Source organism: Oryza glaberrima, chromosome 1 (assembly GCF_000147395.1).
Source record: "Oryza glaberrima chromosome 1, OglaRS2, whole genome shotgun sequence".
Lineage (NCBI taxonomy): Eukaryota > Viridiplantae > Streptophyta > Magnoliopsida > Poales > Poaceae > Oryza > Oryza glaberrima.
In genome coordinates this window covers 38,077,713-38,102,825 of record NC_068326.1, presented here as the reverse complement: position 1 = coordinate 38,102,825, position 25,113 = coordinate 38,077,713, and the positions used below count along the sequence as shown (strand labels likewise).

Genomic DNA, 25,113 nt, shown 5'->3' with positions numbered 1-25,113 from the left:
AAAAAGTACACCGAAGGTCCCTCAACTTTGTCACCGAGTTACAAAATCATCGCCTTTTGTTTTCTCCCCTTCAGCGGCCTCGAGCCTCCTTTGCGCCCCCTTTCTCATAGAAGCCGCTGGGTTGACCCCGAGAGCCGCTGGGTTGACCCAGAGGGCCGAATTCATTGGTAGAGAAGGCTTTAATAAGAATTTAGCCATGAGTGACCTTTTTAAGTATTGCAAAAGAAGGGGCCTGCTGATAGAGCTGGGCGGGGAGGCGATACTAGTTATCATGTTAGAGAAAGGCCTGGCCCGTAAGCTGGCCCCCCTTTAAAAGCCATTCCTTATTAATAAGGATTTGTTACGCGCGATATGCCGACAACTTACTACTGGGAATCGTGGGTGCCGTATTTCTTCTCATAGAAATACAAAAACGTATCACCCACTTCCTACAATCCGGCCCGAACCTTTGGGTGAGCTCCGCAGAATCAACAACCATAGCTACACGGAGTACGGTAGAATTCCTCGGTACGGTCATTCGGGAAGTTCCCCCGAGGATGACTCCCATACAATTCCTGCGAGAGCTGGAGAAGCGTCTACGGGTAAAGCACCGTATCTAGAGGTGAGTGAGCCTACGACCACCAATTGCTTATCGGCAAATATTATGCGGCGCATGAGGGGCGAGCGAGGGGGCATGCCAAGTCAGCAAAAAGCTACAGTCCTACAGTGCCCGGGGTGGTTGTTTTGCGAGAAAGCCCTCCGGTTTGTTCGTAATTCCGAGTAGGTCCCTTCCGAACAGTGCCCCTGAGGCGATATTGTGCGTAAGGACCCTTCTAAAATCCGGATATTACATGCGCAGGAGGGGAGAAACGCGAAATAGGAGCTCTATGTAAAAATATAAAGTCTAGGGGCTTTTTCGCAAAAGTGCCGCGCACTGACCCCCTTGCCGCCTCTCCTCGACTCCTCCTCCCTCTCGTCCTGCGCCATCATGACGCCGCCGCGTCCGCCTCCCCTCGCGCCGCCGCCGCCGCCGCGTTGACCTCCGCCACGGTGGCCGCATCCAGCCCTAGCCGCCGCCGCCCTCACGCACTCTCCTCCCTCTCGTCTCTCCCTCTCCCTCTCCCTCTCCCCTTCACGCCGCCGCTGCCTCCGCCTCGCGCCGTCGCCATCGTCGTCCCCGCCGCCTCCGCCTTCCCCTCGCTTTCTCCCCCAACTCTATCCCCCTTCGCCTCACCCCCTTTGCTTTCTCCCTCGACAGGATGACAGCCGCCGGCTGCGGCGTCGCCTCGCTCGCCTGAGGTGGACCGCGCATCGTCTCCTCCGCCAGCAAACCACTGCTCTTTTCCCCCTCTCCTTTAGCTCTCACCGCTTCCATTTCTTCCTCCCCATCAGTGTTGTATCAGCCCTGTGGTCTCGCCCCAAACCCTAGCGCTGTCATGGCGGCGGGGTCGAGCCCCCTTGTGCCAGGTGCCGAGAAGGCGCTGGGGTAGCGGCCTGTCTCGTCCCAATCCGTAGTGCGGCCATGGCCGGCGGGGATGAGCTCCTGTGCACCGGTGGCGTACAAGGTGTTGGGGCGGCAGTGAGAGGAAGGTCCAGCTTGGAGGAGCTGAGGAGGGAGACGCGGTCACGGACCGGTGGCGGTGGCCTTGGATCCAAGCAACAGTGGCGCACATCGCAAGCAGAGGAGATGTTGGAGCCAGGGTCGAGAGGGACGGCAGGGGCATTGCGGAGGTCGGCGCGATGGATTTCGGCCACGGCACGGCGACAACGACGGTGAGCTAATGCCACATCGCATGTTCCTAACTTGGCTATTTGTTTCAATCTTTCATGGATGTGCAGTTCCCAGATGTATATGTTGCTGACAAAGGGATAGCAGCATGCGGGTTTTCCTCATTATTTATGGATTGCTTCAAGATCATGGAAAATGTATTGGAGAAACAAGAGTAAGTCCAGGATCTGTTCCTAATTATTTTACCTCACATTATTATTTCCTGTTACTTTGCTTTGGAAGATCAAACATGCAGTGGTTCACCCCCTATGTTTCAATGGCTTGACAGTGACCATTCTATTTCATCTGGAGTTGCATAAGCCTTACCATGGAAACGATATGGCCTTATGTTGAGGCCCAGTATTCAAGTAAGGTAGTTCTATATAAACACCTCTGCAACTCAAAGCCAAGTTAGTGAGGCCTAACAAAAGGGTCCTCAACTCTATTTTTTCTATTCCTGCATCTATTTTCATGTATCTGTGTTTGCCCCACATTTTGAGGAAGCGATCCTGGGTATACTGGTAAGAATTTGCCCTTTCATTAGAGGGGGGGGGGGGGGGGGGCATCTAATGCAATGTGTGGTTTTCTCCAAACCTATGAGACTGACATATCATTATTTAATACAAATCATGATGCCATTGGATTTTCCCATTCATGTGTTCAGATATGTTGCACAGACGTTCTCCATGATATGTTCAGTTCAGCAGCTGGAGGCAGAGTTGCCACTCGTGGAGAATAACTCTTGTGATCTTTGCATACAGACTACCTGTATGTTGCTTCTAACAGGGGTATGTGCAGCACCACATAACACAAACTCCTCTAAAAGAAACATCTTTCACGTCTACCTGTTTCTGCTAACAAAAGCATTTTGTATTTCTCTCATTCACATGGAGAGTTGATTGGTTTGTTTGCAGGAATTTGTTGGCATTTGAATTCGAGGTTAGACAGTGGGGTTGTGACAAAAGGTGACACACTCACACACTTTGTTTCATTATGGACTCCATCAAGCAGTGTCATGGGCCTCCAAAATTGTTCATACGTGACAAGTATGATAGCTTAACCTCTTCTATTCATGTGTGAGTTAAGCTTGCATCTACTGAAAACTAAAGAGAATGCTGGCCTTCATGGATGTGATCATGCATTTTTTCAGGTATGACATTAGGGGTGAGGAAGCTTGCTTGAAGAGATACACAGACTCGTCCTTCAATACTGGTTTTGCATGTTCTAGGATGCTAGAGCCAATAACTCAAAGAGTAAGAAGACCTCTTAGAGCTATCGTAACGAAACTGGAAATAATAGATTTCTTTAGCTGATTATTTTTGTGGTTGTGGATGATTCAATCCACTCAGACATAGAATCATACCTGACCTAACCTTAAAGATCGAGTGCTTGGCATTTCTTTTCCATTTCTTCTAGGAGATTAGGCCGCCCCTGTAGAATCCTCAGATTTTCAGACCACCTAATGCAGCCAACAATGTCTCCAAGTACCCCCCCCCCCTCTCTATATATAATCATCTCATACTATCCAGTATCCTTTCGCTTCTATTTTCTTCCCAGAAAAACAATATCTTTTTTGTAGGTTGGAGATAGATTTGTCTAGGCACCGATGACTGGAGTACCGACAACTAAGTGGATCTGTGTTTCAAAGCTTCAAACCACATACGTAGAATCTGTACATGAGAATCTTCACCAGATGAGAACCCCTGCTCCATGAACCATTCAGAAGTGTAGATATCTTTCATTGCCTCACCTGACACAAACACTGTAGAGGACATCATGTAGACACTTTCAGTACCATGTACAACGGCAAGTAAAACAAGTATGTGTCAATGATTTTTGCTCATCTCAGCTTAGTGTTATGAGTTTTACATGTGGAATTTTCAGCAGATGCTGTAGGGCAAGGTCTTCCTTTAGAAGATTTACTGCTCTTAGGTATTTTCTAGAGCTTTAACTTTTAGTCATTTGTATCAACATTACTTAGAAATTGTATTTGTATAGCAGCTAACCTGATATTTCAGTTCATCGTCAATTAGTAGATAAATTTCCTAATTTGTACAAGCTATCTTCTGTTCTAGGTTATAGTTGCGAGCTAGATTTTGGCATTGTACTGCTGATTTGCATGCTCTCTAATGCAATCAGGTATATACGGCGCTATCCTTCAGACATATACAATGACAATACATAATGATTGTATTGATATTTCAGTTCGTTGTCAATTAGTAGGGAAAAATGTGGTTATGATGTTGGAACTACTCACAGAAAGAAAAAAATTGTGACAGTAACAATTTCCCCTCAATGGCAGTGCCTCCGTGGTGAGATGGATATGAATTTTTAATATGCCCCTGACAAAATAATATTCTACATCATTTTCAACGTTTATTATACTAGAGTACAGTGGTGCCATCTTAGATATGCAATGCCATCACTCTGGATGTTAAACAAGAAATGACCGACGTTGCTCTTGGACTTTAAATTACTCTAATGCCAGAATCATATGCATATAACTGGAGAACTTCATCAATTTCTTGCAGCTACATAGTTTGCACCTCAGCATGGAAATCTTCCAAACAAAAAAAAAATGGAAGTTTTTAAACAAGGCCTAGATTTGTAGTTTATGCAGACACAGGAAATGGCATGACTAGGTCACTGTTGCATTCTTATTGTGAGACGTAGTCTATTCGAAATGCAGTATTTGCCATTATCATAGGTCTTCATCTATTTCAATGACACATGAAATTTGCTCCATGTTGATTTGCTCATTTCTAATGGACAATCTTATGGAAACATCAAACTTTTTGTTGCACAGGTCACAGGCAGTCCTTGGTTGTGTGCACCATTCTGCAGGCGAATAAGAAAATTTTTAGTTCCTACCATATGTATTGGGGTATGCCACAAAATTGGAATCCATTTAATCGAATCCTAATGATACTTTGTTAGCTATCACTATGTAGGAATAATGATAATAATAAATTTCAGGTTTGGTGGCTGATATGGATATTGAGTTTGAGTGAGAAGTGCATGCTTTGATTTTGTATTCAGCGTTTCGTTTCTTTAGTTGTTTACTCGATCACCTCTGTCATCAATGGACTACTTGTCTTCATGCACCTTTATGCCATACATGCAAATATGTAGGGTGTAGGCCTCAGGGATAAAAATGCATTTAACAATATGGTGTATATGCAAGCTTAGGCAAAATTTTCAGCTACGAACTTACTCCTTTAGCCTTCACCTAAAAATTGCTTACTATTATTTTCCTGGAGTTGTCCTCAATTTTCTCAACATCACTCATATTCTAGACGCGTTAGTTACAACAAATAATGTGATTACTGAGCAGGAAGTTCAAGAATATCGGCATATTTGTAGGAAAATGATGTCTTCAGTCCAAACTGAGAAAATATTATGGGAGTCTTCTCTTAATTGCTGCCCCAGGCAGCAAGGCATATGGATATGCCATTAACCAACTCAAGAATTGCACTGTAAAATGTCAAAAACTAAATGGAAAGTATTTGTGTTCTTATCAAGGTCTTTCTGTTGAGTTTTAAGGTTCAGAGTTATGATCCCTTGATGGTCCATTTGTGTTGGTTTGGATCAACAACATGCCATGGGCTGCTGATAGTATCATGGCGGCTCTTGGGGCCAAGGTAATTGAATTCTTCGCTGTAACAATTGTTTCTCCAGTAATGTTTTGTCCATATAGTATACTTTGTATTTCAAACCTATCTTCTGAAATGGGGAAAAAGATCCATATTTCCACCTAGGGAATATAGTAGGCATGTTCATTTCTGATGACAAACCTGTGATTAGGACTAGCCATTAGCCATAAGTATTTACTGACCAGAATGTGGACAGAAATCCTTTTTCTATAGTTCTTGAATTTATACAGATCAAGAATAAGGATATTTCTATTTCGTCTTGTAGCAAGGCAAACTTTATGATTTGTTCGTTGTAACCACTCTATGAGGTAAGCATGATTTCGTTGACCGATGAAGGGGGTAAACCCTGTTGTGATTTGAAGAAATAAATTGGTATATTGATAATGCTAAAAGAACACTTAGTTGTGCTTGTACTTTGTTATAGGGAACTAGATTGAACTAGGTTTATGTTTTGTTTTCTGGTTCGTTCATCACTTTTTACAACCAAAATAATAACTAAGGTTCTTGCTCAATTTTTTTTTTTGTTATTCTAATACCAGTCAATATAACATCTCCATTGTTCGATATTTCAGTTATATCTATTAAACTACTTCTCCGAAGCTAAATTCAAACTCAGCATGTCACCCTATCCTATTTAACTGGTTTTCTTTTTTACAGCGTGAAATATATGCTATTTTGCCCATGTAACGAAGAGTAGTTAATTTGGGGATCACTGATCAGTGATCACATAAGCATCTATTTTTTCTGCTGAAAAAACAAAACAAACATTTTTTGCGAAAGCATTTGCTGGATAATCTATCTAATTGGTTTATTTGAAAAACAAAACTTCCATTCATGGTAAATTTCTATTTAGGAAAATGAGCTTATGTTTCCTCCAAACAGGGACTTTACCCAAGTTTTTATTGAAGGGCTTTCCATCAAGTATACATTTTGAATGACACCATGGTTTGCTAGCCCAACTGCCTTTCTAGCTGATATTTGATCATGTATATCTTACAATTGCTTTACAAAAGGCATTATTATCCTCTGTATCCATGTTATAATTTGAATCAGTTTCTTCTAAAACGGATTGAGATGTTTCAGATTTCAAAAAAAGGGTCCTAAATCCTATCATCAAAATAATACTTTTGTTGGAGAGTGTTGAATATTTTCAGAGTTATTTAATACGTATTGCAATATTATGTTTTTCTGCTATTTCAATCAGAATTGAGTTGTTGGTGATAAATTTTACCCAAGGCTATCATTTCATTTTCTATTCTGATATTTCTACATAGATTTTCTTTAGAAATTTGTTCGATTAATGCTCTTTGCTACCCTCAAATTTAATTTTTAATCTTGTCATACCAAATACATGAACATGCACCTTTCAAGAATTCGGTGTATTCTAAGCCACACCTCTACCATGAAGCAGATGTCATACGAGGAGTTTTTTGACCTACATCTGGCACAATCACTTAAGAGGTGCAAATAAAAATATGCTCACTATATGATCTTTGTTTTCTCCTTTCTTTCAGCTTTTCAGCCTTCTCTTTTGATTCCTTCAAATGGATAGACAAATTCTTCACTCTTCCGCCTTCACCATTTGTTCAACAATTCTTTGAGTAAGATCCTTGTTCTTCTCTTTTAAATTCAAGCACTCTTGTCTGGGATCCTGGAGCAATAATGACATTTTATTATGTTCCTCCTTTTTTTTTTTTTATCTTAGAACCATGTTTTGTAGATAGCCTGCTCTTCAAGATTTGTCAGTAAAACTTTAAGCTGCAAAATGTCATCTTCAATTTTCTTGTTGCTATCAACTGATACTACTATATCTTCAAAATTGAGACTTGCTGGTACCAACTGGAGCCAATTTCTCTGTGTTTCTTTTTGTAAGCTCGTCAAGTCCTTTAGATAAGCTTCGAGTGTGTCATTTCTATCAGCTTATTTTGCTTTAGTTCACATGTGTACTCTAAGTAGCTTATCACGTCTTTCTCGTTAACCTGCAGGTTTTTAAGGTCATGTCTGAAGAAATCAAGTTACACATTGATCTCCTCAGTCCATCTCAAATAACTTAGCTTCAGTTTCAGTGATGAGTGTGTCCTTTAGAACAGTTGCTAGCTGGTCTCTAATATTGGAAAGGTGGGACTAGAGTCATATTTTTACAGTTGAGGTACATCTATATTTGTTCACAGTGTGAAAAACCATCTTGCATCAAACTGTTTGTCATCTATTTCCAAAACTGGGTCTCTTAGACAATTTAACTATGTTTTTGTGCTCATCAAAGGAAAGCCAAGGAAAGCAGGGGCCTGACTCTTCTGACCAAGTTGTTACATCGACCTTGCAAAGGGTAGAGTGAAGATCTCGTCATGATCTCATATCATCGTGCAAATATGTGATTTCATTTTCCATATGCATCAGTGCTTCATTCTTAGAGTATAACGGCTATGTAATAGTTTTGTTCTCTCCAGATTCTGTAACACCACTCGTACGAAATTACTCACCAATGGCTAACATATAAGCCGTTTGATTCATATATATTATATGTGCCTTCAACTTTATTCAGCTTTAATCTTACAAGACCAGTAGTTCAGCCTAAAAACAGCAAAATAATCTAATTAATCCATCTATGTGCAGGCGGCGCGTCCCAACCTCTAGTCTCCTATTACCAATTGCAGCAGACTTGGACTAATGGAATTGCTTGAAGTGAAGACCAGTGAACAAAAGGCTTTACACAAAAAGAATTGTTTGACCTCTTTCGGGATAAGGCCCGGAAGAAGCAGGGATTGAACCAGGGCTTGTTGACACAGCAGATATCAAAAGCCTATGTTATCTCATTTTCAGGGACCGAGCAAGGGATGAGCGCCCTCTGATCTAACGACCAAACAAACAACTGCCCTTGTTACTAGAAATATGAAGCGTGCTAGCGCGCACTTCCTATTAACCAATTCACCAATTTTAAGATTTGTAAACAAAGATAATAGGAGCCGAAGTCAATCCCTTAAAACACTCCTCCCCGAGGGGACGTTATCGGTCGCTTCGTTCCCTTGTTTACTGATCTCTTTTCAGGAGATAGGTTTACCGTTGCAAACTCATCTGCTTGTAAATTCATTGTGTAAAATAACTCGTAAATTCATTGTGCCAGAATTGATCACTGATCAGGTGTGATCAGTCTCATCCGTCTAAGAGACTGATCCGGTGCGATGAGTCTCATCCGTGTAATATTTTGGAATTCCTCTTCCAACTCGTCCCGGAATGGGCGTTATGGCAAAGAACAAGAAGAAAAAGAAAGAAGGAATTTGTCCAATAGTAACAAATGGTGCCTCCACAGGTTGACATCCGATCCAACCTAGTAGTAAGCAATCCGCCAAAAGCAACCAAAATATTCCTTGGTGAATCGGTCGAAAACTTGAACTACGCACATACATTTCTTTAAAAAAAGGTAAAGCCAAGAGATATAAAAACTGGTGCTATTGCGGCTACACCTGGAGCGAGCCCACAAGAGCTTTTACTGTACCAGTTCCGAATATAAGAAGGGGCTCGCGGATTTTAACAGGTTAGGCTTAATCTACCCAATTGGAAATCTCTTGCAGTAGCTTTTACTAGAAATCCATTTCTCCCACAAAGCTCCTGTGACCTAACCATCTAGATAGAAGCCTCGCAAAGAGTATATGCCGAAAATCCTATGTTTGGAGTGACCATGAACACTGCTTGAGACCCTTCTTTCGTGAGAGTTGTGATTCCGCTTTCATGTTTTGGATTGAGCTTTCAGTGGATTGGAGGCGGGCATTTTCATTTCAACGTAGCAGTAGGAAAAGTGATTTCGGGGGGTTAGTACACATGGGCAGTTGGGACAGTTACAGGTAGTTAAGTTCGGTCTTATTCTTATGGGCAAGTGGTCCTAGAATCTCTCTTTCCTTCTCTAAAGTATAGCTTTATGAAACTAGAATATGAGTAAATATAGAAATAGAATAATAAGAATATCATATAGCCGTGTATTGGTTTTGATCCAAGTTTTATCCTACATGGCGGCTGAGTCAGCGTGGGACCCATGTGGACCCACATGTCAGCATGCCACGTTATCTCTTCTTTCTTCCCTTTTCTTCTCTTTTCTCTTTTATTTTCTTCTCTTCTCTTGTGAGGGTAGGCGGAGGCGGAGGCGGCGGCGCACGCCGTTCAGAATGACCGCCTCCCCGTGCGCTCCGTGCTGCAGATGCTCTTTTCCGAGCACGGCAAGCTCAACCGCCTCACCGAGCTCAGCGGCGGTGCCTCCTTCGGCGCGCCCAGCCTGGTATTCGACCTCCCGGGCGCCCGCTGCCCTCCAAGCGCGAGGTGCTCGCCCAGCACCACGAGCTCCGCCGCCTCCGCGAGGACTTCGCCCGCCTCCAGGTACGGTTTCATCACGGCCATCTCCGCCGCCACCGTTCATCGATTCAAAGCTTTGAGGTGTTCGTCATTGTCTTCGTCGCGACGTGCAGGTCCAGTGCAGCGCGCTGCAGGCTCAGGTGGACAGGCTAAGCATGGAGAGGAGGTGGCACGGTGGCGGCGGCGGGTTCTTCAAGTGGAGCACGTTCTGGTTCGGCGGCATGAGCTCCGACGTCGCGAGGGTGGAGGACTCCGAGAGCGGCATTGAGCGGCGGACGCCGGCGAGCGGGAAGAAGGGCAGGGGAGGCGCACTTGACTAGTTGCAGAAAGAACTCTGCAAAGCTATGTATGCCTCACTTGAGTACTAACTGTTAGGTTTGTCTATTGGATTACCTAGGTTTAGATCTAGTCGGTAGAACACTTTGGATGGATAAACAACAATAGATGAACTAACAAAGAGGAAGTGAGAGGGTTCAGGGATGTGACCGGTCGATGTTGAGGAGGAGGAAGTGAGGCCGGCCATCGTCGTTGTCGTTGTGCGCTTGACGTGGGCGGCGGCGACGGTGCTGCGCGGCAGTGGCGGTCGTAGGCGATTCCGGCGAGGTCATGGCGCGACGGTGGAGTCTTCCCGTCACTGGTTGTGCCCCCTTGATCGGTTAGGGTTTGTGGGGTGGAGTGGCGGTGGCGACGAACCTCGTGTCTTGTGCCGTCCCGTCCTCCACCCCTCTTTATATGGCGCAGGGTGACGGAGGCCTACCAGCCATTGGGCTGGGCGCCCCCGATCAGGGCGCGGGTCAAGGCCCCCTTGAGCCGTTGGGCTCAAGGAGAGGGAGATCCATCTAACATTCTCCCCCTTGATCTCACTATTTCTTTTAGCTTTTTCTATTCCATCACAGGTTTACATATAGAGCATGTTTCATCGTCACGGTTAATTACCGCTGGATTCGACAGCTACTATACACATCTCTATTCAGAAACAGATACTTTAACTTTTGGGCCCTATAGTCCAGGATTCATAAGGCTTCCCTTAAACACATGCATGCTACATGTTCCTTGAACATGTTGGGAGGTAGGCCTTTCATGAGCGGATTCGCGAGCATCCTTTCTGTTATAATATGCTCGAGACTGATTGTTTGATCCCGGACTTTGTCTCTCACAACATAGTACTTTATGTCAATGTGTTTGGCAGTACCACTTGACTGATTGTTGTGAGAGTACATTACTGCGGGTTCGTTATTGCAGTATAACTTTATTGGTTTCTCAATACTGTCAACCACCTTTAAACTGGGTATGAACTTCTTTAGCCAGTTCACCTGCCCCGTTGCTTCATAGCATGCTATAAACTCGGCATACATAGTAGACCCTGCAGTGATAGTCTGTTTTGAGCTTTTCTATGAAATGGCTCCTACTGCCAGGGTGAACACATATCCCGATGTTGACTTTGTATTATCTTTTACAAAGTCAGAATCTGAATACCCCACTATCTGGAGCGATTCTGATTTTCTGTGAGACAGCATGAGGCCTTTTGTTCCTTGCAAATAGCGCAAGACTTTCTTTACAAATTCCAATGCTCTAGGCCTGGATTACTTTGAAATCTGCCAAGTAACCCGGTAACTAATGCCACGTTAGGTCGTGTGCACACTTGCGCATTCATATAAACAATTTTAGCCATTTATATCTGGTATTGATACTGCCATCTATATTCAGGACATGTCTCAACATATTGCCAATTATCTTGTTATACACAGAGCCTGAACTGAGATAATGAAGAGATCGCAAAAATGTGTATTCGTGGTCTATTAAATTCTGGCCAATATCAAAATCTTCAACTGATTTTCCTAAATATAATTTTTTAACCATCGCAGTTGTTTCAATATAATTCCCGGGATAATGGATCCTACTCCAGATATGATGGCTAAAAGACTTGTACCGCAATATAACATCGTTACTTTAAAGACACTACAATTATCTGTCTAAACTGAAGCCTGAAGACCATGAGGTTCGTCTCTTTGAATGAACTCCAGTATCCAAATAAATATAGGGGCAAAAATAGAGGAGCAACAAATCAATAAAAAATCAAACAGAGGCAAATGCATGGGAAGGAACATACTGGCACATTCTCATTCCTTGGTAAGAAATAAAGGAATTATAGAATATATAGCTTTGCATTGACCAAGTGGCTTAGGTATAAACCAACTGGCCTGTTATAAACTAACAATATTATCTGAATATCATCTAATAGAATATTCAACCATACTTCAGATTTTTAAGGTAGGAAAAATGTACTGACCTCCCTCCTTATTCAGGATGAACACCTTATTCCAAGTCCATGTATAGATCAAGAATATAGAGAAAATACACTGAGAACTACAATGTGAAGAAGGCAGGAAGAACTGCCCACCTAATGATCTATCATACATATATCAGGAAAGTGAGCTAGTAAAAATGGAGATATAAACAAATGGTACTTTTGGACTCGCCAAATTGGAACACTGGATGCAATAATATGTCAAGATTGTCAGGTTCACCGAGAATCTTTGATGTCATCAGAAAATTTAAGCTTTGCCGGGTCATATGTAATACTTCCAGATTCAAGTCCATGTTTAGTGTCTTCTATTTCTTTCTGACAGCGCTGCTCATTTCCCATTTGCACACCTGATAAGAAGCACAAAAGGGAACTTATTACCAAGGATGAAAGCTGAAGAACTTAGTTTAACATGGCTTGCATGTTCCATTTGGAAAATAAAATTGGCTTCACCTTTACACTCACTATAACAACAAAAATAACCGGCATGTATCATGGAACTATAATAATGTACACCCCAGAGAAGACTGTCTAGACCTCCAAACAGAAAATAACCTCATGAATACTTTGGATGGGAAAAATATTGTTCAGTAGGTGCCAACAAACTAAAACGGTGAAATGTAAAAGGCTTAGAAGTTGGTAATATAAATTACTTCCAATAACCAAATTGCACAGTAGATAACAGACCTACAACATATTTGTTTGGTTCAAAGCACATTGTAGTCAATATAGCAAATTTTGGTTGTATCAAATATTGAGAAAGCCTATGGAAACGGAATTCATGGTACTAATAAACCTGATATGCAAAATGTAAGAACTAACCAATTCAAATTACATATGGATATTTTGTATCCTTAGACAATGGGTAATTCTAAAGATAAAATACAGCATTGCAGTTATTATTATAGATTAATGACAGGCATATATGTCACTCTTGTGTTCCCAACCAAAAAGTACATAGAGAGCTAGACCATGGCAACAGTTCGTATTAATACTGCAACACTAATGTGCAAACAGGTAAAACTAATTTGTGTAGACAAATGATCTGTTAAAACTCATGCTCAAAGAATGAAGAAGGGCATCTAGGAGACAAACCGAATCATAATATCAATACACTCAATTCATATACAACATATGCATGACAGAAGGAGATGATTAATTTGATCTGTACCTGGGTGGTGATGTTTAAACATTAGTACTGAATAATCTAGCCTTCACTCCCTTTTTTCTTTCCTTCCTACCAATCATGTGAAACTCACAATGAGCAGCAAATCAAGAATAGAGAGCAGGCGCTAGAACAGATATGTATATATGCATATAATAGGGAGAATCAATGTTTTAGCAGTAGTCATGTTGAAAGAATGAAGAACATCTAGGAGAAAAACCGAAGCACAATGTCCCAATTTACTTGCAGCCGTCGTCACCATACCTTGCCATAGTTTGTGCCTTGCTGCCGTCGTCGCCGTACTTTGCCATAGCCCATGCCTTCCGCCGTCGTGGCTTTGGTGCCCAAGCTGCTGCTCTTGCTCTCCCCATCCTGGCACCGAGGGGAGGTGAGCGGCATGGAGAACGGGTGAGGAAGACAGTGGAGAGTAGCGTTGTACTGCCGAAGAGGGCCACGACCGGATCCACCTGGAAAGTCGAGGGAATCGGACTTGGGACCGCATCAGGCATAGAGGATAGGGTGAGGGAGAGAGAGGCTAACGTGGAGATGAGATGAAAGAGGAGAAGAGGAGTGCAGTGGCTCGCATCCCTCTCGTCCGGGCAACCGACAATCCACCAGCGAGGAGGCCGCTGTTGCCGGATCTGGAAGCCCCGCCTCCTCACTGGTGGACATGACGGACTCGCTTGCCGGCGCGGGAGCGCGGGCACAGTAACAATGGCTGGATGAGGGCACGAGGGAGGCGAAGGACGACGAAGCTACGACAGCGACGGCGCGCGCGAGGAATGAAGAGAAGAGGGCATGGCGGCGCGCGTGCGAGAGGAAGCGGCGACGGCGGTACGGCGAGATAGCTGGAGTAGGTTGAGGCCTTGAGGGAGTGGAAGAGGAGGGAGTTGCGGCAGTGACGACGCACGGGAGTGAAGGAGGAGGGCGAGGCTGCGGCGCGATTGGAGGAGGAGGGCGAGGCGGCTAGGGTTTGTTCAGGCTTGCGAAATCCACACCGTCCGTTAGAGATCCGACGATCCCACGGGTGCGGAAGGGCCAGCACAGTGAGGAACGTGGACGGCCAGATCGACCCTACCTCGAGATCGGACGGCGGATATTAGCGGGGACCGGTGCGTAATTAACCAAAAGTGTAGGGTTTTTTTTGCAAAAATTGCTGATGTGCTGGTAGTCTTCCACCGATCCCACGGCTTTTAAGTAAATCTATATTCCATCCTTCCATAACGTTCAATTTAAAACTCAATCTCTCAATCTACAAATTAAGAATGTATTCTTTCTTATACCTTATAGTTTGAATTTAAACATCCGTGTTTATATTTATTTTGTAGTTTGCATTTAAATTTACATGTTTATATTTTAATCCATAGTTGTATCGAGAAGTATGGACTTACTGGTTATTAGTAGAACTAGATGGTGATGGTGCTGCATGCAAAGCGCAAAGCTTTCGGTACGTAGCTGACGACTACACGAGAACGAATTATTTGGAGGCGTCGAACAGATAAATATTAGTACTATACTAGAAAATCTCGCGCCAAATGGCGCGCCCCATTTAGCATGTTCTTATGCATGAACGTAGAAATTTCAAAAGATTTTGGTAGGATTAGGCCAACTTCATTAAATTGTTCATTTAACATGTAGATTTATTCAATTAAAAATCATCATATTTTAATCTATTTATGGCATAGCTATTAAAAAGTGTTTTTTAGTAAGTCTACATTATTTAAAATGTACTTATTTTAAAAATATTAATTATCAAGCTTTATCTTCAGCTAAATAAGCCATGGTCTTTAAAAATAAGCTTTATAAAATGGACTGTTTTTTTTATGTAAGTCTACATTATTTAAAATGTACTTATTTTAAAAATATTAATTATCGAGCTTTATATTCAGCTAAATAAGCCATGGTCTTTAAAAATAAGCTTTACAAAATGGACATTTTTAAATAACGACCGTACTCGTTTTTTATATATATAAAAAAGGCCAAATCGAATTTATGATAAAAGAACATCTTTTCCTCGTTCAAAATATAAGCATTCAAAGTTTATATCAGAATATAGCAATTGAGTATCCAGTCCCTTGTCTCAACCAATCATAATATTTCTTATTTAATTTTTCCACTTACCCACCTAGTTTATATTTGGTTAATATTTCTTATTTAATTTTTCCACTTACTCACCTAGTTTATATTTGGTTTTCAACTAAGAACTATGTAATAATGGCTATAGCTTCTATTGAAGTAAACACTGGATTTTATCCATTATCTAAAAACTCACCTAGTTTATTAATACCTATACCCAATTTCAAATAATGTTTTAGACCTTACAATGACGGGGCATTTCTCACGAAAGTAGAACTAACAAAAAAAAAATTCTACTCCAACCCTGAAAACTTTATTTCTAGCAATTCTCATGCAAATTTGTAGTGGCAAGAAATATCCTTTGCGTCCTTATCAGTTTTTAAATTTTAATTAAATATGTATATATACCTTGATTTGATTGGCTAACAGATGTTCTTATAAGGGAGTACGTAACAAATCTTTTAGTATTTGATTGTTTTTTTTTTACTTGACACAGCCTATTAAATTTTAATCGCTCTTTATTTTGCAAAAGTTCTATAAATATTGTATAATACTAGCAAAATACCCGTGCGTTGCACCGGGTAATGATATGGTGACTGAAATTTGATTTGAACTATTTATATGAAGAAAATGAATTGTAATTTAATGAAATATAAAATTTTCTGCAATATTAATTACACTCTTTTAAATTATAGCAAAAGTGATATTGCGTTGCAACGAATAGAAAAAACAGATAAAGTTGAATTAAAACATATTAAATTCTAATTAAATGAAATATAAATTTTCTGAAATATTTAGGTATTTTTTAAGTAGGTAGGTATACAATTAAATTAATTTATAAGTAAAGTAAGTGTAAGAAATAAAATGTTGTGGTTGGATTTAACTTTTATTAAATTTTCTATATTAATTACACTCATTGAAATTTTCTTGGAATTTACCTAGCTTAATTGCTAATTTTGATAATACAAATATCATTTCAGCATTTATTGAAATAAAAATCTAAATAAAAATCCTTTTTTCTCTATGGGCCTTTTTCAGCCCATTTTCTTCTTCAGCCCGCAAGAGACCAAAGTCTACTTAATACCCCCATACTCCTTTCATTTAGTGGACCGCGGGCCCACGTGCGGCCCAAACCCTCGATCGATCTCAGCCGTTAGTTTTGATGGACGGCTCAGATCAGATTAAAATTGATGAAACCCTAACCCTAACCCTCCCCCCAGCCGAGCCGAGCCGGCTGCCTCTTCCTCCCCCGCCCCGACGCCGCCTCTCCCCCTCCCTCTCCCCACCGGCGTCTCTCCCCCTCCCCCCAGCCGGCCGACTCCCCCGCCACCGGCGCCGTCCCTCCCTTCTCGCCGGCACGGCGCGGCGATGGTGGGGTGCGGCGGTGTGTGGCGGCGCCGCCGCCTTCCCCCAAGGCGAGCGGCGGCAGCGGCCACTCTCTCCACTTCTTCCCCTTTCTCTCTGTGGCGGCGGGAGGGCCGGCGACGCCCTCCCCTCCGCTAGATCGGGGGGAGGGGATGTGCGGCGGAGCGGGAGAGGCGGCGGCCTGGACGACGTGGAGACAGGCGTCGGCGCCGGCCGCCTTTTTTTTTTTTTGCAATTTTATTCCATGGCTATTGCTAACCGAATCGGATTGTGTATGGACGAAAATTAGATGTGACGACCGGAAAAACACGAATATTTATATTAGTTATAGATTTTACATGTTAAATATAACTATATCTTTTGCATCCATCAAAACATCACAAAAAAGCTGATTCCGGCTATCGGTTGGCAAAAGTGAAGCACTTATTAACACTCTTTATTATTTTATTGGTCGATACTTATCAACTGCATTAGTGCAAAGAGATCGGTAAAGTAATGGGTTTTCTAGAGATTCTGATGTGCAAGGGACATCACAAGAGCTTATATCTGATTGACACGTGGCAAAAATTTTGGTGATGTTTAGCTAATTTTTCAGGCTGCCACGTGGCCCAATAACATGCTAGAATCATGACCCTGATATAGGTAGAAGAGATTGCTGATAAAGAAAAAATGGCATTTTGCAACACATTTAACTTGTTCAGTGTTCAAGCTAACGTTGAACCTGGTACAAGTACAACATGCTGGCACGCATGTCCACATCTCGCGGGTCGAGGGTTCAAGCCGAATACAACACACGGCATGTTGCATTTCATCATAATTTAAAGTACTTAGCATCACTTTGAACAAGGTTTTGGTGGTCACATGTATATTCGCAACCTTCTTAAGGTGTCCGCAAAAGACGTGCGCAGCATAATACTTTGCAGACCTATGGTTATCAACAGCAACATGCCACTAGGCACCTGCACGAAGAAAAACAAGAAAAGATTACTGTAAATTTAAACAAGTGAAATTCTATTGAGGTACCCTAACAACTTGACATTACGATATATTGCTCAATTAATAATATAGGCGTCACAGCAATGATTTCCACATGTTCAGTAACTGTAGACTGAAACAAAACTCACGACATACCTTTTTGCTCATGTCTTTAGCACCTTCGTGAGCATTCTGAATGCAGCAGTACTGTACCTTCTCGATTCATGAGTACCACTCAGTTGCTGAATTCTTCCCAAGAAACTAATATTATGGTTCAGACTCGAAGACTCGTTACTCACTACTGAATTACGGAACTGTGGACGATGAAGCATTGACTTCTCATCTGCTGCTCCATTGGATACAGACAGCTGGGCCCCTAATACTGATCTCCAGTAGGGGAAAAAATTTCTCTTTATGAATGTTGGATCCCATCCTTTAAGTGCCTTTTTTCTCGCAGCCTGTCCCATAATTAAATGAAGATTAAGCTTTGTGAAACCCAAAAAAAAATTGTTAAATTCCAGCTTGATCAACCAAAGAGCACTTGATTCACAATATTTTCATATCTCCTGGGAGAGGTGTTTTACTTGAGCAACAGAATAAATTGTTTTCTGGTTATATTCAAGTGATGTCAACAAACTGAATTGCTTAAGCAAAAGCAGCTGAACCAGTAAGCAGCTGCACGGCAGAAACATAACAACCAGAAGCATAACAGACATCTATCAGCTTGATTTATTACCATCCAACTACAATAGGACTAATCATACTGAGTTCGTTCATTCTAACATCTTACCTAGGTCATGATCAAATATCAAAACAAACCATTGCACACCAAAAATCTATCGCAAGACCACACACACACAGAAAGGGAGGCAGATCAAATCTAAACACAATACTTAAAGCAAAACATTCTATCTCATTGGAGAAAATCAATTATTTTCAGATTGTTGACAGTACTATAATCTAGAATGACGCACTGCTGTAAAAACTGCCGAGCAACCTTTTACCAGGATAGAGAAGAGACCAGACATAGAGTTTCTACTTTTCTAGAATCCCAACTACAAGATAATGATCTGGCAGGCACTCTGGCTTATATGCACCAGCCAGTAAGATGGCAACTAATAGCAAACCTAACTTGGAACCTAAGTAACTGATCATTAGCTGCTGCTGCTCCCTGCATGCTTTGGTACATCATACTCCCCACGCATTGTTGCACAATAATTAACAAGGTGAATATAAGAAATCATCATTGGTAACATCGGAATACAATTACCTTTTTTTCTGCAGCAGGCAGAGAAGTAGACATTTGTGCAACAACCTTGGTTACATCTATATGACCATAAAAAATTTAATAAAGGCTCTTTCTGAGAAATTCAGAAACAGTTACTTAAATAATAAACACACACCTTTGTGAACTATGTCGCTGTAAGAAATCTTGTTATATGGACAGCTTCAATAACAAGTTAAAGAAATAATTAATAAACAACAAACATTTGCATAGAAAAAAAATATTATATTGAATACAAAAAGAGCAGTACAGGATCATGGTGTCAATGTATTCTTCGTTAGGGCAAAACCCGAATTCCTTAAGAATATATGAAACACGCGCAAGGACCTCCACATTGGGCACCTGAATGACATTAGAACCATTATATCAGATAGTGAAAAATGTCAGAAAATGAAACATAAAAATAGCATATATTGATAATATGGTCATGTAGTACAATGATATCATTGGTGGCAAAGAAATGACAAAAAAGAATGGTTTAGATAAAATTTAATTATAACAGATGAACTGAAAGAAGGTAGAACAGTTTGCAATCACATCGAATACAAGCTTACTTGGTAAAATAAAGTGCATATATTGATAATATGATCATGTAGTACAATGATATCATTGGTGGCAAAGAAATGACAAAAAAGAATGGTTTAGAGAAAAATTAATTATAACAGATGAACTGAAAGAAGGTAGAACAGTTTGCAATCACATCGAATACAAGTTTACTTGGTAAAATAAAGTACATATACAAACATATTCAAAATTACGTAACTATTTCTCTTCGTTTGCCTTAACTATATTCAGGATTAGGAACCAAATAATACGACTAGATGGTTCAAAAGGTACAAGGCATGAACATTAGTCATTCAAATTTCAACTTGGTAACTGTAATTGACTATAAATTATAAAAAGGTAAAAGTCTGTTTTTTGGCATTTGAAATTTCCTTGTAGTCCATTTTTCACCCTGAACTTTGAACTGGGCATTATACATGGTGCATTAGGCAGATGAACTACCTTGGGTGGTGTTCTGTTGCTGTTTTAGTGTAATTTTTTTCAATATTTTTTAATGTAATGTGTTTGGGCCTAGGCTCATAGTGCTTTCTTGAAGCATATGCCCTGAACTAAGAAACTAGTTGTTTTTTACCCCAAATTTATAAACTGGACAAATAACACACTAAATCATATTTCATGGTGGACAACATGATAGTGGTTCTCGCTAACATGAACTTCATCAGGTCAGTTTCATTGTTGTGGACCTAATCATGCGACATATATACTACCAAAATATGCAAAATATGAGCCTGCACTAGGGAAAATCACCACTAATACCAATATTTTTTTTTTAACTTTTCCAACTTGTTTGTGTCAACAATATCAAAATATCCTCAGGGAAATGTAGTCAGCTTAAGACAATAACAAAACCTATTGGTTGCCACTTGCCGCCATGAACCAATAATTAATACGCAAAGTATTTCGTTTTTTGCCGTTATGTGCTGTGCATCAAGAAAATTCACAAGGAGATAATAGCACACAAGTATTCATGAAACATGCAAAAGTTGCAATGGCCAACATCACTAAAATATATCAAAAAGTGTACACAGTTACTCTGTATATGCCTGCGCTGTGGTTACAACTACGATTAAAGAGGCTTGTTGCATCTCTAATAAAATTGATATAAATTGACATTTTTATACAAAGATTTCGTATACATTTCTGTAAATAATGTTAAATCAGTTTTGGTTACTTGAAGCAAAAGCAAAAAATAACTCACATAATATCCAATACAAAGTTGAATTGAAATGCAATAATATTTCCACGCTATAAATCACTAACACAAAAGGTTGATACAAATGCATGAAAATTTTATTACTATTTGAGATTTGTTTCCTAAATCATCTCCACAACTCAGATATTAGAATGCATATCAGCATCTGACAGGAATACCCTAAAGTTGTTCTTTTGGAAGGGTGAGCCTTCAGAACCTGGCTCCCCTAAGAAGCTAGTAGTTGTTATGAACTAGTGAGTAATGCTATAACAGGACAAATTGTAGGGGATATGGTACTAGAGTTGGGCGAGGGAGGAAATTTCACAGGGATTACTTGACAAATGGCATGCCCCAAATAATAGTACCAATCACCAGCTAGAGTCTGCTACAGGCTCTATTCAGATACTATCTCTTACAATAGATAAGACGACAAAAGGTTCTGACATTAATGCACCAAAACAGTTTTTTTGTTATCTTTCTTTTCTTTTCTTTTATCTATCCTCATGCAACAAAGTTTCCTTTTATAAACGCTAAGAGTCGATGTTAAGCCGTTGTTAAGCTTAACAACGATGTTTCACCCTCCTTTCCCCTCTCATCCATGTCAGCAAACTTTACCTTGTTACCAATGCTAAGAGCCTGCTATTAGTTGCTGTTGTATACATGCCCTAATTCAAACCTATCTCAAATCAACCAGAGGATAGTAATCTAATTTAATATGTTTCAAGGATAGCCATGACTACTCAAAATAACCCAAGGTACAGAAGCTCCTGCAACATGCTAAGGTCACATCCCTAACAATAGAGGGCTCCAGCTTCTCAAAGCAGCGGAGGCTCTTACGTCATAACTCATAAGCTTCATTAGACAGCTTACTCTTGTGATGGTTTTAACACAATGTTGAAGATAGATAAAACTGGACTGACCGTTCACTTTATGCTGGATATGCTACCCTATAGTACAAGTAACGGAAAGTGGCCACGGAAATCAACAAATCACTAGCATTCTTGTTAGGATCAGGGTATGGAGCCATGGAATTACCTATTAAAATATTAATACCAATATGAAAAAATATACAGTGAGTAAGAGATCATATGGTGCTGTGATTTTACACCATTAAAAAAACAATAGTACCTCTGAATGTGCTTGAATGTAGTTATCCAAAACCTCACCAGCTTGCGAAATTATAGTGACAATCAGACATTTACATTTCAAAAGTGCTCTTCTTTCCTCCAGCAGCTTCTGCCCCTCTGCAGTATCACCTTTATCACACACTAGGGAATCATAGTCCTCATATATACGTTGCGCGATAATGTCGAACCCATCAGGTTTGCCCTCACGGATATGTTTTCGGGCTGCCAGGAGTAAAACTGCGGATTCTACAAGCTTGTCATTCTTCATGTAATTCCAGAGCTCATCAGCTAGATTATCTGTTTTTTCAGCAAGCAGTCTAACTGTATCCAAAAAAACCTTCTGCACAATAAAAAGAAGGCAAAGGAATGAAATCTAAATGACTTTGAGCATTTGTATGCAAGCAAGCAGTGAAAAATTACTTCCTATTACATCTCGTTTCCACTAATTGTAGCAAGGATGAACTAGGATCAAGCGGAATAAAACCTACTACTCCCTCCGTCCCATAATATAACAACCTAGGACCGGACGAGACATTTCATAGTACAACGAATCTGGACATGCACATCCGGTCCTAGATTGCTATATTATAGGACGGAGGGAGCATTTAGCTATTTCCTCTGTTACAAATTACTAGCTTTATCCAAAGTCAAATATTTATATCCTTGACCATCAATTTCTATAAATTCGTGTGTTTTAACAACATGCAAATTATATATTATGAAAGTATTTCTCATGGTGAATATAAAAACATAAATCTTAATGTGTTAAACTATATGACCAGAAATAGACGGTCAGATACAGATAGCTCACTTAGGACAAAACTACAATGACTAGAAAAGGAGGGAGTAATGGAATTTTGAACTGCTGACTTCTTGCCTCTAAATTTGAAATAAGAAAATGCCTCAGCACATGTGAAAATTTTTAAAAGATGACAAACAGGAACACATTTTGTTGTCATGCTGAAAAGATGATACTTTGGAAAGAGCGTTAAGTGAAACAAACCATCTCAGGTAGACACAGCAGATGAATGAGCTTGTAGATATAATCCTCATGATACTGCACAGGAGATAGATTGTCCTCCAGATATTTATGCAAGCAAGTATTTCCAACTGCAACATGGAGCGGGAGTAGTCCGGGAATGCCAGCATCATCGACTGTGTGTAAATTGGCTGAAGCACCATGGCAGAACAGCAACTTGATCATGTCAACAGAGAACCGTTCAGCAGCTTCATGGAGTGGAAAAATTCCATATGGGTTAATGCAGTTTGGATTGGCATGCATACAACTGAGCTGAGGTGCCTTGCCCTCCAATACAGTTTTCGCACATCGCAAGGCATTATGCCTGACAATGTAGGATAAGGTTTCTGAGGTGATGTTACACTTAAATGCCATGGCCGCAGTACATTCCGCGAACAAACGGAAGAAGCACCGGACACTGTCCTTTCTCAAGACGGAGTCCAAGCGGGGAGATATATCAAAGAAGGCATCCCGCACCACCTAAATTGGTCCGTTCACAATCAGAAGAGATGAAAAGAAATCAGCTTTCAATGTAATAAAGCAAAACATAAAGTCTCATTGACGTGCACCTTCATGACAAAACATTTCATTTCAGCAAAGGGCACCCTTTTTTTTTGAGAAAATGGAAGAGACAGCTTACGTAAACTAAAATGCTGCAGGATTAAAAAAGGACAAACGTAACAGGATGATCTAGCAACTGAATTCTGTACATGAAGACTAGAGAGCAACCTGAGGGGTAGGGTCTGGGATGATTATATCATTTGTTAAGGACTTGGCCATCCAAGCATATTTTATATTAACCCACTGGAAGAGAGAATGTCAGCAGCCAGGTACCAATGGAAGACAGAAACCTAGAGGAAGAGTGCAGATGGGCTACCATACCTCATCAGCCTTATCCAAATCAGACTTCTTGATAACTAGAAAAGGGCGGGACGGGTCCATGTTATCTACGGTTGCTCCATCTTCTTTACCTTTACCAACACTTTCTCCTATGAAAGCATCTGGCAGAAAATGATCGGGAATTTTCACCACTATATGTTTGTCTGTAACAAGGAGGATTAATCTCTAGTTACATTCAAAAGAATATCATAACTTTGTACTGCTAGTAATATAATATAATATGCAATTGGTAAACAATGATCCTTAAGACTGTGAAGACAAAATAAATGATATTTAGGACATGGACACGATCTACAAAGTGGCACTTAGGCTAGCAATATCTATGGAAACATGATATTTCAAGTAAAGATGATTAAATATTATGAGTATTTTCCGTGATGAATATACTGTCAATATGTGCAGTACTTTATATACTGATGGTCAAAGTTAAAATAGTTTGACTGGTAGGAACCATACCCTGCAACAACATATATTTTGAATCAAACGGCACATGCATCACTGAAATTGATGAATTCATTGAATTTCCACCCCCACAGCTGGATATAATAATATTGTGTGTAATAGTATAGAAACCTATACTTCATTCTTAAAGAAGGCAGTGGTGGTGGCAGTGAATCTGCCACCACACCAACTCTGTTGTATAGATTATTTCTTTTACCAACTACTCCTTCGTGTTTTAATATTACAAAATAGTCCTTCTACATAATCTACAAGCACGAAACTGTCCCCAAAACCTCGCAATTAATTTGTTCCAAGCAATATTAGCACGCGTTTAATTTATTTTAATCCATCGCAAATCACAGATATTTATCTAGTATATGTGAAATGAACGGTAAAAAGAAGTTTTTCACATACTAGTTGAACGAGTGATGTGTAAAACTTATGGAAATCGAACAAATCAAAAAATAAGATTGATGTTTCTGTTCAACAAAACAATACCTCCTGCTGTACTAGATACGCCGAAAAGAAATCAAATCGGTAATTAGGCTCTGAATGTTTCAGAAGAGATCAGAATTATAGATTTGACATTTCGACATGAGGAACAGCTCCAGATCTGAGGGCGATTCGCAAATAATTTTGGAGATGGAAGAGATATACACCGTAGAAGACTCAGAGTTGAAGAAGAAGAAGAAGAATGGGAAAGAAGTACTGAAATAACAAAAATTGGTTGATGTAACTATTACCGAGGGCCGATTCCGACATGACCTCCTTGCTATGATAAAGATTGGGGCTTTCCTGGATGAGTAGAACCAGATCTCCAGATGAGATGAAGGGCTGGCTTATAAAATAGTGGTGGGATGTAGGAAAGGGGGCGGTGGAGAGTTCGCCGGAGGCGATGGCGGTGGAATGAGCACCTAGGGTTTCTTTATGGGAAGATATTTGTGATGGGGAACTGGGGA

At 40.6% G+C, this 25,113-nt stretch overlaps 2 protein-coding genes and 1 long non-coding RNA gene across 35 annotated transcripts; 1 reads left to right on the top strand and 2 right to left on the bottom strand.

Moving 5' to 3' along the window:
• The first annotated feature begins 920 nt into the window (after positions 1-920).
• LOC127764880 (uncharacterized) lies at positions 921-8,643 on the top strand. Of its 29 annotated transcripts, none has more exons than XR_008016073.1 (12): positions 921-1,752; positions 1,819-1,922; positions 2,037-2,120; positions 2,412-2,535; positions 2,662-2,793; positions 2,898-3,000; positions 3,635-3,679; positions 3,823-3,886; positions 4,554-7,001; positions 7,386-7,549; positions 7,664-7,726; positions 8,014-8,643. XR_008016073.1 is itself a non-coding variant. In XM_052289752.1 (10 exons), the coding sequence occupies exons 4-10, from the start codon at positions 2,741-2,743 to the stop codon at positions 8,066-8,068; spliced, it is 537 nt and encodes a 178-aa protein (XP_052145712.1). In that variant the 5' UTR covers positions 921-1,922; positions 2,037-2,120; positions 2,412-2,535; positions 2,662-2,740; the 3' UTR covers positions 8,069-8,643. The 29 variants fall into 29 exon arrangements, 1 of the variants encoding a protein (XP_052145712.1); XR_008016070.1 differs by lacking the exon at positions 3,823-3,886 and having other exon boundaries at positions 2,898-3,566; positions 4,554-4,631; positions 5,291-7,001; XR_008016064.1 differs by having other exon boundaries at positions 2,898-3,566.
• A 3,195-nt stretch (positions 8,644-11,838) lies between these two features.
• On the bottom strand, positions 11,839-14,144 carry LOC127762270 (uncharacterized). Of its 2 annotated transcripts, XR_008015489.1 has the most exons (4): positions 13,752-14,144; positions 13,476-13,678; positions 13,218-13,283; positions 11,839-12,396 (listed from the first exon to the last, which is right to left on the bottom strand). It is a non-coding gene; the product is annotated as an uncharacterized LOC127762270 (long non-coding RNA). The 2 variants fall into 2 exon arrangements; XR_008015488.1 differs by having other exon boundaries at positions 13,476-14,143.
• A 3,167-nt stretch (positions 14,145-17,311) lies between these two features.
• Positions 17,312-25,113, bottom strand: LOC127779010 (uncharacterized). Of its 4 annotated transcripts, none has more exons than XM_052305669.1 (10): positions 24,898-25,113; positions 23,696-23,856; positions 23,543-23,617; positions 22,799-23,293; positions 21,797-22,132; positions 19,163-19,254; positions 19,031-19,074; positions 18,898-18,953; positions 17,784-18,085; positions 17,312-17,611 (listed from the first exon to the last, which is right to left on the bottom strand). In XM_052305669.1, exons 1-9 carry the CDS (start codon positions 24,914-24,916, stop codon positions 17,792-17,794), a joined length of 1,572 nt encoding a protein of 523 aa, XP_052161629.1. In that variant the 5' UTR covers positions 24,917-25,113; the 3' UTR covers positions 17,312-17,611; positions 17,784-17,791. The 4 variants fall into 4 exon arrangements, with proteins under 4 accessions (XP_052161629.1, XP_052161622.1, XP_052161637.1 ...); XM_052305662.1 differs by having other exon boundaries at positions 21,797-22,135; positions 24,898-25,112; XM_052305677.1 differs by lacking the exon at positions 24,898-25,113 and adding an exon at positions 24,653-24,794 and having other exon boundaries at positions 21,797-22,135.